The sequence below is a fragment of the Sprattus sprattus genome (assembly GCF_963457725.1).
Source record: "Sprattus sprattus genome assembly, chromosome: 7".
In the NCBI taxonomy this organism is placed as follows: domain Eukaryota; kingdom Metazoa; phylum Chordata; class Actinopteri; order Clupeiformes; family Clupeidae; genus Sprattus; species Sprattus sprattus.
In genome coordinates, this window is record NC_137926.1 from 36,242,788 (window position 1) to 36,256,335 (window position 13,548).

General features: G+C 40.4%; 1 protein-coding gene across 2 annotated transcripts in view; it reads left to right on the forward strand.

The window, feature by feature from the left end:
• Window positions 1-13,548, forward strand: part of spg11 (SPG11 vesicle trafficking associated, spatacsin) — a gene marked incomplete at its 3' end in the record, with an annotated part of 74,935 nt that continues 61,387 nt past the window's right edge. Inside the window, exons 1-6 of one of the 2 annotated variants that reach the window (XM_080841848.1) lie at window positions 1-314; window positions 450-637; window positions 10,582-10,809; window positions 11,807-11,984; window positions 12,783-12,920; window positions 13,020-13,396. In XM_080841848.1, the coding sequence (XP_080697974.1) occupies window positions 85-314; window positions 450-637; window positions 10,582-10,809; window positions 11,807-11,984; window positions 12,783-12,920; window positions 13,020-13,396 (1,339 nt within the window). In that variant the 5' untranslated portion in view covers window positions 1-84. Of the gene's footprint in view, window positions 315-449; window positions 638-10,581; window positions 10,810-11,806; window positions 11,985-12,782; window positions 12,921-13,019; window positions 13,397-13,548 lie in introns of those variants that run through there. The other variant, XM_080841847.1, reaches the window with a different exon arrangement.

The window sequence follows — 13,548 nt, forward strand, 5'->3', positions numbered from 1 at the left end:
TTGCGTTTGGAAGTAATTTCTGGTGTGTTTTTTCGACCAAGGCCTACTATAACAGTTATACAGTTATTCAATGAAGAGTACGCTATGTTTGGTTCACCACATTCGAAAAGAAATGTTGTGGTGGATGTTGCACTTCTACCAGACAGTATATTCAGTATTCAAGTGGACGACATAGCGAAAGCCAAACTTGCTAAAAACCTGGACCAAAAAAGCCGTCCTTTGATTTGTTGTTTGAGTAGCAGTAGTAACATAACTCTTACAGATGTCTCTGAGAGTGGAACATCAATTACCATTTCGGCGGATACATTTTCAGAGTAAGTTGCACAAGTTGTGCAGTGACATGCTTCACTATGTAATGATTGTATAGTATATTGTCTGTATGATTAGTCAACTCAATAGACATGTTGGTGTTTTTTAATAAGTGAGCGTCAACAATCTCTCGTTCTCAGTTTTGCATGGGAAGAAACGACAGTACAGAGAGGGTCCAATGATTTCTATCGACTTATGGCAGTGGGGTCAAATTTTGACCTCATACTACATACAGTTGACCCAGAAAACCTTGAGTCATTCTCTGGGGAGTCTGTCTCTGTGTGTTCAACACATACACTCAGGAGGATGGTTGAGAGCAAAGGCACGGGTGAGTATCACTGAACATTCACATTAGTTAACCTTAAGATTAAGATTCTTCATGTACCTCAGTTGTAGGCTAAGGCAGTGACATTTGTCTGACAGCTTGAGATGGGGGTAGGCAGTATACAATACAGGGTGAGCCACTTCAACTTTTGCATGCTGCGTCTTTATAAACGTAATCAAGTCCAATACAGTCCACCTGGAAAATTACCTATTATATGATCTTTCCACAAACAGATATTCTAACATCTGATCAATAATCAGTCCATCACAGTTTCTACACTGAGTTAGAAGAGGGAGAGTTGCAGAAGAGCACATTTAAACAACACATGACACTACAACTACAGTGTTATTGAACTTCCAGAAATATTGTACATGGAAAAATACAACTGAAAAGTAAATGCAGAAAATGTGACATACCTGATCCCAAAGAAAAGAAAACAAGTAAACCACATCAAAATTATAAGTATTTGTTCTGCACATAATTATCATGCTAGTTACACTAAGCATTTGTAACCATGCACCAGCTAACTAGCATCCCACCGCACCTGCTGTACTGCTAGTATGATGCAGTGCGGGAACCTAAAACTATGATAATTAAAAAAAAAAAAAAAAACATTAAACATACACATTTGTGAAGTTGGTCAAACATACATTATCCATTGTGGTACACAAGGTTCCAATATAAATCAGTATAAAAAGGTTTCTACACTGCAAACTAGCACATGACAGGAATTAAAGAAATATTGAAGAACAGAAGCATACCGCTGTCGTGGGATAGTAGGGAGACAGACAGAACAGGGGGTAACAGCAAAACTTAAGGCCCTACAGTGACGTGGGGAAATGAGAATATACATGCGCTGAATTGAACACTGACAGGGACCTCTGACCTGATCCAACTAGATTTTGTCTAGGCTGCCTTGTCAGAGGAGACATACAGCTAGCAAGAGCCTTCAGACCCTCTTTTCGCCCTTTGTCAGTGGCAGAGATGGGGACTCGTGCCTGGGCAGATACTCTTGAGCAAGCCAGAGCTTGACCGAGACAGAAGACAGTGCTCAATAAATTACTCAAACATGACACATACCAATCAAAAAGAACGCAAGAAATCAGTTTTCAGTGGTGCAGATAAATTCGAAAAAAACCTGTTTAACATTTTAACTGAACAATCTAGAAGCCATGGGCAAGGTCTCTGCTCCTGACCCCTGAGGGTGTCATGCTGGAGTGTCAGGTTGTATTCTTGCTGCTTCTGTTGTCGTCCTTCGCTCCATCACTGTTTTTGTACATAATGGTCTGCCACTGTACAGTACACAATGGCCTTCCACTCCCAACTGGTTCCTTAGCCTTCTCTGTCCATGTTTAGATGTTCATAAATATGTGTATTACCATATGTGATATGGAAAATTTACCCTAGTTACCTCAGGACTCCGGAGCTGAATATAAGTACATTTATTTGACAAACAACAACAACAATTGCAATCGGGCTCCCCTCCCAGCACAAGGCTGAAAGTGAAGGCAATGATAAACCCATCGCACAAAGTTTATATAGTCAGAAGTTTAGCTTTCAGCAGGGATAACCACTTGGATTTCTCACGTCAGAGGCTCCCTGTCTTGCAAGGATGGCAGTTGCACCTAATATTCTAGTTACACACACACACAGAGAAAAGCCATGTTCCTACATACATTAGTACATGATTCATACAAGGAATATATTAATACAAGGCACTTGATTCACATATTCTTAAATCATTAACAGTGTTTGGAAATAATCTCTATCAATATGCATATCCTAATCACCGCAGGCGACTACCCTCAAAGTCCTGGTTTGTCTCTCTATGCACGTCCCCCAAACCCTTGAGAACAGAGTGGCCCCATGGCGAATACCTTGGGCTGCTGCCAGTTTGGGCGCCTTTTGGAAGACAGCCAGCATACCATCCACAGACTCATGCCTTGCTCTGTGTTTATCTGAACATTAGGAACTTGTAGGTTATAACATGTTTTAACTAGAATGCGTTTCGTGAACGAACTGCGAGAGTGTGCATGCTCTGTTGCGGCCATCAAGCACAAGCAACTGCAGTGGCCGAGTGCGCATATGTTGTTGAGGGGCCTCACAGACTGATATCTGAGAACAAAATCTGTATAGTACTGTGTTTTCTGTGTTCAGTGCAACGTTGAATGCAGGTTGTAGGATGAATCTGCCAGCCTTCCAGTGTAACTGTCTGCAGTGACACTGAATACACCTTTTTGTTTTCAACCAATATATTTTAGCAATCAACCAAGCTCAACCATTATATTTTGGTTCCACTGACGTTTAGACATATGAGGGTATCTTTGTTGTTCTGTTTTTGTTTGTTTGTTTGCTTGTTTATTGTGAAAGGGTCTAGTGTGTTACATTTAGCTTGGAGAAGTCTTAAAATAGGCTCCAAGTGACATTATCTCTTATGGGGTGTAATTATTCCTCCAAAGGTCGTGTTAATCAATGAGTCTAGATTTTGAAAATTCAAATGATGTGATGGCACAATACAACGACTATGCCTAGCTGGTCTTAGAGTTAAATCAACCACATATCCTCCATATGAAATGCTGTGAATGTGAAATCTCATAACCAACAGATTTAGCTAGACGGATAGTTTTGACAGTTGAAAGTGGTGTCAATAATAATAACAATTGCCCAAATAGACAAGGCTATTCAAACCAGTCACATATTCATTCATTTTTTTGCTTCATTAATGTTGTGCGTAGCCTGTCCTATAGTCCATACTGCAATGAGTTTACTAGCAAGGTATCGATGCTTCAAATTTGGTTACATTACTCAGACTGTTAATACTTTTCTTCCTCATCTGACACGTGAAATTACCACGACAAAAACAAAACACACAAAGATGATTGAAAGCTACAATCATTTCTAGAAGGACAAGCTTAGATAAGTATCGTAACGGTATTAGCCTAATTACTGGAAGGCATGTTTTAACGGGCAAACGTACGCGTTGTCATGTTAACCCGTTATTTAAACTGAGGATATCCATTGTTAATCCAGCTAGTTTAGCATAATTGATCCATAAAAGATCCAATGGTATCTAATGCTACCTAGCTAGGTATGCAAACTGTCGGTATCGTTAACTCCACAATGTCATGTCACTTGCATTAATCTGAGAATGGCATGTTAGTAGTACATTTAATATCAGTACAGTGTTTAATTACCGCTGATACTTACATTTTCGGTCTTCTGCCACCGCCTCCGCTGTAGCCACCTTGTGTATCTTGAACAGAAATAAAGTGTCTTGTTCGCTCATGAAATTTAACTGTGTTTTTGCAAAGCATCTGCCCCAACTTTCTTTTCCCGACATTGACATTTATGTTGTACATAATCCATCCCCATAAACCGGAGATTTCAAGCATACATAAACTCTTCTGAGCAGGCAAGAGTGCCAATATTGGCTAACGAGTTGTAGCCAAGCCCTGGGTGAAAGCTAAATAGCTCGCTAGCTATTATCACTCTAGCTTGCTCAGTAGAGTGCTAAGACACAGCAACTATTCACGATTGTATCAATGGTATATCTAGGTTTTCTTTGGTGACGGTTGTCGCATTCAACAGCACAACATATCCCGGGCCTTTTGAACTGTCTGTGGGTTGTGAACGTAAACAACTCGCTAGCTATTACTGCTAGCACTGTAGCTTGCTCAAGGTAGTAGCTATATAGCTTTGATAATACACAGCCATTACTACGACTGTATCAACGTGCTGCATTTCACTTTCAAGACACCCAAGGTCGCCTTACAACATTGAATAAAACATTGAATTATACATAATACAGCAACTACTTTACAGGTTATAGGCTGGCTTGAACAGGTGTGTTTTGATTTGTGTTTTAAAAAGAGCGATTGAGTTAGGGTCAATGTTCCTGATGTCAGGGGGGAGGGAGTTCCAGAGGTGAGGGGCAGAGCGGCTGAAGGCTCTGGATCCCATGGTGGACAGATGGGCTTGGGGGACGGTCAGGGTGATGGAGGAGGCAGACCTGAGAGACCGGGTAGGGACATTGATGTGGAGGAGGTCAGAGAAGTATGGAGGGGCGAGGTTATGGATTGCCTTAAATGTGTGGAGGAGGATTTTGTAATTTATGCAGTGTTTAATGGGAAGCCAGTGGAGTTGATGTAGAACGGGGGTGATATGATTGATGGATGGCGCCCTAGTGACGATACGGGCAGCAGCATTTTGTACCAGTTGAAGTTTATGGATGAGTTTGTGTGGGAGACCAAAGAGAAGGGAATTGCAGTAGTCCAGGCGGGAAGTGACAAGTGAGTGAACCAAGATTGCGGCGGTGTTGAGAGTGAGTGAGGGGCGGAGGCGTTTGATATTGCGGATGTGAAAGTAGGCAGATCGGATGGTGTTGTTGATGTGGGTATTGAATGATGGGGTACTGTCGAGGACGACACCCAGGCTTTTAACCTGAGGAGAGGGGGTAACCAAGGAGTTATCTATGGTGAGGGTGAAACTGGGGTGTTTGGTGAGGGTGTGTTTGGAGCCAATGAGGACTGCCTCAGTTTTTTCACTGTTAAGCTTCAGGAAATTTGAAGAAAACCAGGATTTGATTTCCTGTAAACAGGCACAGAGGGAGGAGGGTTGGAAGGTGGAAGTGGGTTTGGTGGAAACGTAGAGCTGGGTGTCATCCGCATAACAGTGGAAATTAATATTGTATTTACGGAAAATCAGTCCAAGTGGGAGGAGGTATATGATGAATAGGATAGGGCCAAGGACACACAGCAAAATCGCCAGTGTTAATTCAACTCCCATAGTGTTAAATTCAACACTTTTCCAGTGTTTATATAATCCTCACTGATTCAGAGTTAAATCAACACTTTGCAAAGTGTTAATATTTTAACTACATTGTGGTGTTAAAAATCTAACACTCTAAGTGTTAATTTCTACACTGTACTGTGTTAACTCTTTTCACTGGGAGTGTTATTCCATAACACTTGTGGTGTTGTTGAGTACACTTTTAAGTGTTCACTATTACACTGGATAAGGTTAACTATTTTCACTGGGAGTGTTAATTCATAACATCCACAGTGTTATTTATAACACTTTTAAGTGTTTATTTTCACACTCAATTGTGTTAACTCTTTTTCACTTAGTGTTACTTTATAACATTTACAATGTTATTGTATGACACTTTAGAGTGCTCTATGAGTTTTTAAATTCTAATCTGTATTTACTGTCTTATACCTTTACCACATTGAAGTGCAATTGTGTTACTATCAGTGAAAAAAAAATACAGAAAGATGATGACATTACATTCACATTATAATTTTAATACATTCCAAGCACCATCAAAACATTGTACTTTAACAAATAAAATAATGGCATAATGTAAAGTCCATTGTTATTGCCATAAGAACTTTGTAAGTCAAAGGGCTTGTAAATTTCAATAGAATCTGCTCTAATAACATCGTTTTCATCGGTTTCAAAGACTTGATAGGCATGGAAATGCTCACTGAACTTTTCAACAAAAAGCTTGTTAACTATAAGGTGACACTATTGACCAAAACATGGATCTATGCTTTTGATTATGGCTACTCAGAGCGCAAAAATCGTCCAACAAGGGTGAACTTGGACAGTACTGGCAATAGTATAGGCCTCAACTCCATTCAGACTCTTTGTCTAATAAGAAACATTCCTTTAATTTTTGGTGACATTGTGCCAAAAGGAAATCAGAACTAGACCTTGCTATTGCTTTTACTACAAATAACGTAGTGGGATTTGAAAAGTTAATCAGAAGCACCCAGTGAGCTTGTGGCTTGGCAGGGGATGAGTTGTTTGTCCACTGCGATGTAGAAGGTGTCAATTCTGCTTTGGGTTTGGCCAACAGCAAGGATGTATGGTTCGCCAGATCTTTCTTGCAGGTGTTCATCGATGCAGCTGCATGACTAAAAACAAATAAGATACAAAAAAAAAACATACACTGTTAAGTAAGCCAAGTATAAATGACCCCTTTAGTTTTAAATCATGTTCCTTACTGGACTCCTGAACAATAGGCCTGTACTTAGTCTTGTCAAAAACATACTCCACATGGAGAGGAAAAAAATGAAAGTTCAGAGCTAAAAAAGTGTCTTGTAGGACATTAAAAAGTGAGGGAACTTACAGGATTTACCTTGTGAAAGTGCACCGTTTTGTCTTCTGCATCCCTTGGACTTATTTTGGTCCTCCTCTTCCGTCCAGCTGAAGGTGGCAAAAGATGAAGCAGTAGCAGTACAGAAGCCATGTCACTATCACAATCTGTTTGGGGTGGAATGTATCAGACAATTTATAAAATGAAAAAGTTAAAATAAAGATTAGTATTGTCAAAAAAACATGCAGCGAAGCGTACCATTGTCATCATTCTCTGCGAGCTTCTCTGCAGCTTTTAGCAAATGACACAGGTCAGTTGACGGAGTCAGCTGGTTGGCCTCTTTGATGAATTTTGGCTTGAATGAGCTGTTTCAACACAAAACAGCAGCAGAAAATCTTGATTGACCTGTTAATCATACACAAGTGTTACATTTAGTCTACGTTACACCAAATGCTGTCCTTCTTATAGCTCCCAACAGCACCCTGAAGCTATAACTGAAGCTGAAGCTATAACTTTGCTTTTATCTTTTTTAATTATTATTTTAGGCCTGCATTTATTTGGGGCAATATTATGGTACTGCATCTTGGATTAGTAACTCTGCACTTCTTTGTGTTAATGGTAGACTAAATTAAACAAGTCAGCCGCAACAGTGATACAGATCTTACCAAGATTGATCAATAATAGAAGTTTTTATTTATTTATTTTTATATGAGACACAATAGTCTACAATAAACTGTGTTACAGGTATAGCCTAGTTTTTTAACATATGAGCTACATCCAGTCTTGTGATATGAGGAGCTGATACATGGGCAACATATCTTGTTAAGCCTCTTAGGATGTCTTACCTTCACTTATGAATTCCAAATAAGTGAAGCTGGCGTGCAATTTGATGTACTTCTTTAAATGGAGGTATTTCACGTTCGGCAGCATGTCCTAAAATTGCACCTGGTGGCGAAAGTAGGGAAAGGGGGTGAAAAACTATATTACCATAAATGTATTACCCATGGTTTAAGTGGCAATGGAAGTTTGTTGCATCCAACAGTGTGCGCTTAACACGCTTCCTACTTTATATAACAAAACATCATTAGTAGCCTACATTGATAAGTGAATTTCTTACATTTGAAACCGGCGGTTCTAACATATGCACAGCTCTGTCTATGACATATTGCTGTCGATAGCTAGTCGTTTTTTCATATAGCATGGTAGGCTAGATGTTGCATCATATAAAATATCGGCGGCATCGACGACCCTCCCTCCACTGATATATTTCGTTAAGTGTAAAACACTGAATAGTAGCCTATTTCGCTGAAGCCAAAGCAAAGGGGAAAGTCTTCCCTCTGATCATGCTAATTACTGCTTCCCTTACCATTAGCAAGCAATCAATCCCTATACTGCGTTATCCTTACATGCGTTTGAAGCAGAGTTAAGGGTAACTACTTCGACAACAAAACTTGACTTGAACTGTCTTTAAATTAGATTCTTACCTTTTTAACAGAATATTCCTGACAAGAACGTTCTCTCTCCCCTTTACAACTATGAAAGTGAGCAAAGTGCATTTCCCTGTCGAGCTCACCTTACCACAAGCTGTCAGCTACTAACGTTATGACAAATTCAAATTCTAACGTCTGCGAGTACCCCCGCCCCTCTTCATTCAAAAGGAATAAAATGGCTCGTATTTCTTTTATAACATTAAAATCACTGTTAAGCACTTATTATATGTACATTTATTGTCTCTGTAAAAACCTGTGGAAGATGGTCAGCTTTACTTAGGCTAAAGAATCCTGGCGTTTAGGCTACCACACAATTTATTAGTAACCTAAGCTTCCACATTGGCAAAATGTTGCGTGCTTTAGATAAATACCGTTATTAAAAATGATAATATTTAGGCGTAATTATGATTTAAATTAAAACAAATTTAAATTATAATGTATGGTTCTTACCTTAACAACCTCCACGATTGATCTCGACACCAAACTTCTAGCAGCCTCTTCATGCCCGAGAGCGCGTAAAAACCGGATGTAGAAATCAACTCCAAATAAGTGATGGGTATTGACTCCTTGAAATAACCCCAGCTACAGAGCTTTTTCAGCACTGTAAGTGTTACAATAACTCTAAAATCAACACTTGTTAACTCTGATTAGTTAACACCGAACATTTTAACTCAAATTAACACTACCGATTTTGCTGTGCAGAGCCCTGGGGAACACCAGTGGAAAGGGGGGATGGGTGGGATGAGAATAATTTTAACTGATTGAACTGAGTGTCCAGAGAGATATTGAACTGAGCGTCCAGAGAGATATGAGCGGAACCAGTCCAGGGGTGTGTGAGTTATGCCAATGGAGGCTAGTCTGTCAAGGAGGGTGGAGTGGGATATGGTGTCAAAAGCCGCGCTCAGGTCGAGGAGGATGAGGATGGATAATAGTTCTGAGTCAGCTGCCATCAGGAGGTCAGTCACTTTACAGGTCAGTCATTCCCTAAATCTTTAGGAATTGTATATCTAGGTTGTCAGATTCAACAGCACAACATATCCCCTAGCGTTTTGAACTTTCTTTGAGTTGTGACCGTAGGTTATGACCGTAATGTGTTTGCTTCAGAGACAAATATGGCGGTGCTTAAAAGACAGTGACGTAACATGATATCCATGAATTCTGAAGAGCTCAAAAGGCGCTGAAGGCTGCGTTTTTTTCTAAAAAAAGAAGTCTAGTGTGAACCCCGCTTTATACAGTTAAATAGAGAGGTACAGAGACAAGAGGAGCCTTGGAACCTTGGCGCAGGTGTCAGTGAGAGGTGTCAGTGAAGCACAGGTGCAAGCCAGTTTAATGACCCTATTATGATGTCATAATGGCACAGAGTTCTGCCAAGCAAGTCTATGGGGAAAAAAAGGTGATGAAAAAGAGGAATAAAAAAGGAGTGGCAAGGAGTACCGCCACGAAAAGATATAGCAGGTTGCACCGTTTCGGGCCGGACGTTTCGGTGTTTGAACGGCGTCTCTATCTCAATCGGGCGAGGTGTAGTTAGCTGCAAGAAAAACGGGAAGAATAAAGACAACTTTATGAAGAACAATAGTGTGCTTCCCTTCGGGCAAGCACACTAACTAGTAGATTGTCACAGGTAATATAGTTTCTAACATAATGATAGGTTTAAAAGAATGATAACATACTTTTACCCATAATAATAGACACACAGGTCAGATACATATGCTATTATATATGAACATGCCTAATACTTGATAATGGAGTTCACAGATTACGAGTGTGCAGGCATTCTTGACCACTTTATGCAATATGTCAATATTCATTAAGTTGCCAAAATGCTAAATAAACATGAAACACTTGAAGTTCATTGACCAGAATAATTATTTAAACAGTAATGATCAGTGTCAATCACCATCTAGACTGATATATTTTGACCGTAATTTTCTCACTTTTTCACCTGGATGGCTCTGAAACCCAAATGTCATATTCACTAGACACTGACAGGTCTCAAAGGTTATATTTTTGCTAATCCAACAGGTGGAAGGAGAGTCAAACTTTATTTCATAGGTCAAAGTGTTAGCATTCACGTAATTGCATAGGTTATGGTCTGCATGGAGTGCTGCAGTGCAATCACATGCACTTTCTTGTGGAAATGCATCTCTAGTTTTGGACACTCTTGGAATTATGAGAAAGCCTGCATAATGCAATCAGGCAATATTACATAATTAGGAGAGCATTACATCTCTGTGCAGCTAACCAGTATTATAGGTAACAGATCTTGGGATGTTTTCTGTGCTTGGTATTCGGGTTTGGAGAACAAAGTGATAGTTATGTCATTTGTGCTTGATATGTGACTTAATATCTCATTGCAGGTCTGACTGATCTGGTGTCTGTGAAGTTGTTGTCTTTTGCTGACAGCAAGTGTTTTCTTCTGCTGAACTGCCATGTTTTGGTGGAGTTGTTGTGGCAGAATGGATGTGTGGCACCAGAGATGGCATCCTGCTTCAGCGCCACTCTGCCACTTAACGTCTCCCAGAAATGGGCAGACTCTCAGATCTGTCAGGGAATACTCTTCATTCTGACCAACTCTGGAGTCACTTGTATCCTTCTATTATTGTTACCTGTACTGTTTTGCTTTTCTCTATAGTGAAACCGAACATTTATATTCATTAATCCTGGCTGTGGTGCCCTAGCCTGGATACCAGCCTGAACTCCGCCCACAAAATTTTTGGTCTGGAGATTCAGTCTGGAGTCGAGTTAGTTGGGAGGGTTTAAACGGCCCCGAAAAGTGATCTGACCATTCAAATTGTAAGGGCGGGCTTTATACGTTGATGGACAGATATAGATAGAATACCGGTATACATCGAACAAAGATGGCGCCGTCTCGGAAGCTTAGTGGGACATATTTTATATGATTTAAGCTATCTACACGACTTTTATATGTCTACATTGACTCGGTTAGTTGTGTATACGCAAAACGAGTGTTGCCCAGGATTATAGGTCTTAACTGAAGCACTCTAGAGCATTATTGATAGGTTATGCTAACGCGTAGAAAAAAAAAACATTCAAACGAATGGTAGCTTCTAGCCTTGAGTGCTAATTAAGTAACGTGAGCAGGCATATCTCAACAGATATGACAGCGCATTCATTTTGAAAGAGGAACAGAGAAACGCGATCAAGGCATTTGTCGATTGAAAAGATGTTTTTGCCGTCCTTCCTACGGGATCAGGTAAAAGTTTAATCTATCAGATGGAAATACTACGTTGCTCTGATTGGTTCTAGGTATCCAATTCAGCGAAGAGGAATTTTCTTTCCTGGTTCGTTGAAACACGCCCCATAATCACAGCCCAATAGTCCGGTCTCAGACTCATATTCTGACTAGAATTATGAGTATGACATCGTCAGGCTAGTGGTGCCCAGAAAGATGCATAATTTTGTCTTAACTAGTCTTAACTTTGTTGATATGTTCTTCACATATTTCAATGATTCGTTTTGTGTAACTGATTGTTATTCCTGCTAGAGGCAGGTAGTAATGCTGTATACATTAGAACTAGACACAGTGTTGTCTCAGGCATGTCTTTAACATCTTGCTCACAGATATGTTTGACAGCACTGAGGGGCAGCAACTGGCAATTGTAGACTTTGCATTGTTCAACACAGATGCACTCCAGCCATCTGCTTTCTGCCTCCTGCAGATATCAGAAGATCTCAGCACAGCCGTTGTGGTGACCAGCCTAAACCTGGTTATAGTGGTTCACCTTAATGAATATTTCAGGTAATTAAGTTGAAAAATGAAATGGTGTCACAGCTTGAGGCAGAAGTTACTTTGAGCTGTAATTCAATACTTGGTGAGCTCACATATTGATGAAGATGGAGGTGTGTCTATAAGTGTGTCCTCTAAAACAGGGTTTTTGAACTGCTTTTGTCCCAGGGACCACCATTCTGACTAGAAAGTAATGACGTGCCTGCACGCTCCCTCCCCCTGCACAGATATTCTGCCTATAACATTTAAATATGTGAAATGATCAGGGTACATCGCTAGCCACCGCCACACCCCCTCCCCCTGCACAGATATTCTTCCTATAACATTTAAATATGTGAAATGATCAGGGTACATCGCTAGCCACCGCCACACCCCCTCCCCCTGCACAGATATTCTGCCTATAACATTTAAATATGTGAAATGATCAGGGTACATCGCTAGCCACCGCCACGCTCCCTCCCCCTGCACAGATATTCTGCCTATAACATTTAAATATGTGAAATGATCAGGGTACATCGCTAGCCTCCGCCACGCTCCCTCCCCCTGCACAGATATTCTGCCTATAACATTTAAATATGTGAAATGATCAGGGTACATCGCTAGCCACCGTGTATTTTAGTTATTCTTTGTTTATCAGCTTTAACTAGGGTATTTTTTATATTCATTGATCTTTTCGGGAGCATTACAGTGTTGCACAATTTTTTTTTAATTGAGACAATAAAATGTAATGTAAAGTTGTGATACAGTGTAGATTTTTGCCTGACAAAGAGCATCAGGAAACGACATGCTGACCAAAATGTTCTTTTGTAGGACTTACCCAGATCACTTGCTTAGTCAGAAGGTTATCAGTCACCTGCCTCTTAAGCCTCAGGATGCAAGCGATCAAGAGGATCTCTTCAATTCTTCTGACAGTCACTCTGTGCTGGACTTCACCTTCCACAGTGACTGGTAGGGTGTTTACTTCTGTCACTGTTGTTTTAAATGAGATGATTGTCTTAGATCCACAGCAGTTGAAATAACCTCCATGTTCTCTACTCTGATTGTCAGCTCCTGGGAGTCTCAGTTGACGTTGTTGAACACCAGAGCCAAGATACCCACTCCTGTGTTCCAGCAGAAACTCATTTCACCATGGCACAAGGATTCCCCTCATATAAAGTACAGACGAGCCGCAGCAAAACTATCAAGGGAGAGTGAGCGACTATGGTGTGGGTTTGAGATAAAGGAGGTCCCAGCTGAAGCAACGCCGGTTATGCTCTCGGTTTCTAAGTTCTCAGCAGTTCTTACTGTTGTGTCTCCTTTCAACAAAAGCACCCTGGTGGCCTACATGGACCTGGAGAGCCAAGATATCACTTATCATTGCACAGACACAGCATGCCTGCCTGTCCAACTCTGTTTTGGAGAGCAACATTGTCTACTGCTAAAAGGTAAGCTAACAGATCTAATCAACTCATCATCTTTCTAATCAACTGTCTGCTGACTTGTACTGTCAGTTATTTTCCAGGGCGATCTGCTTCTTGAATGCATACTATAAACTCTACCCAGTTGTGCCTCAAATAAAACGAATTTGGTTTATACA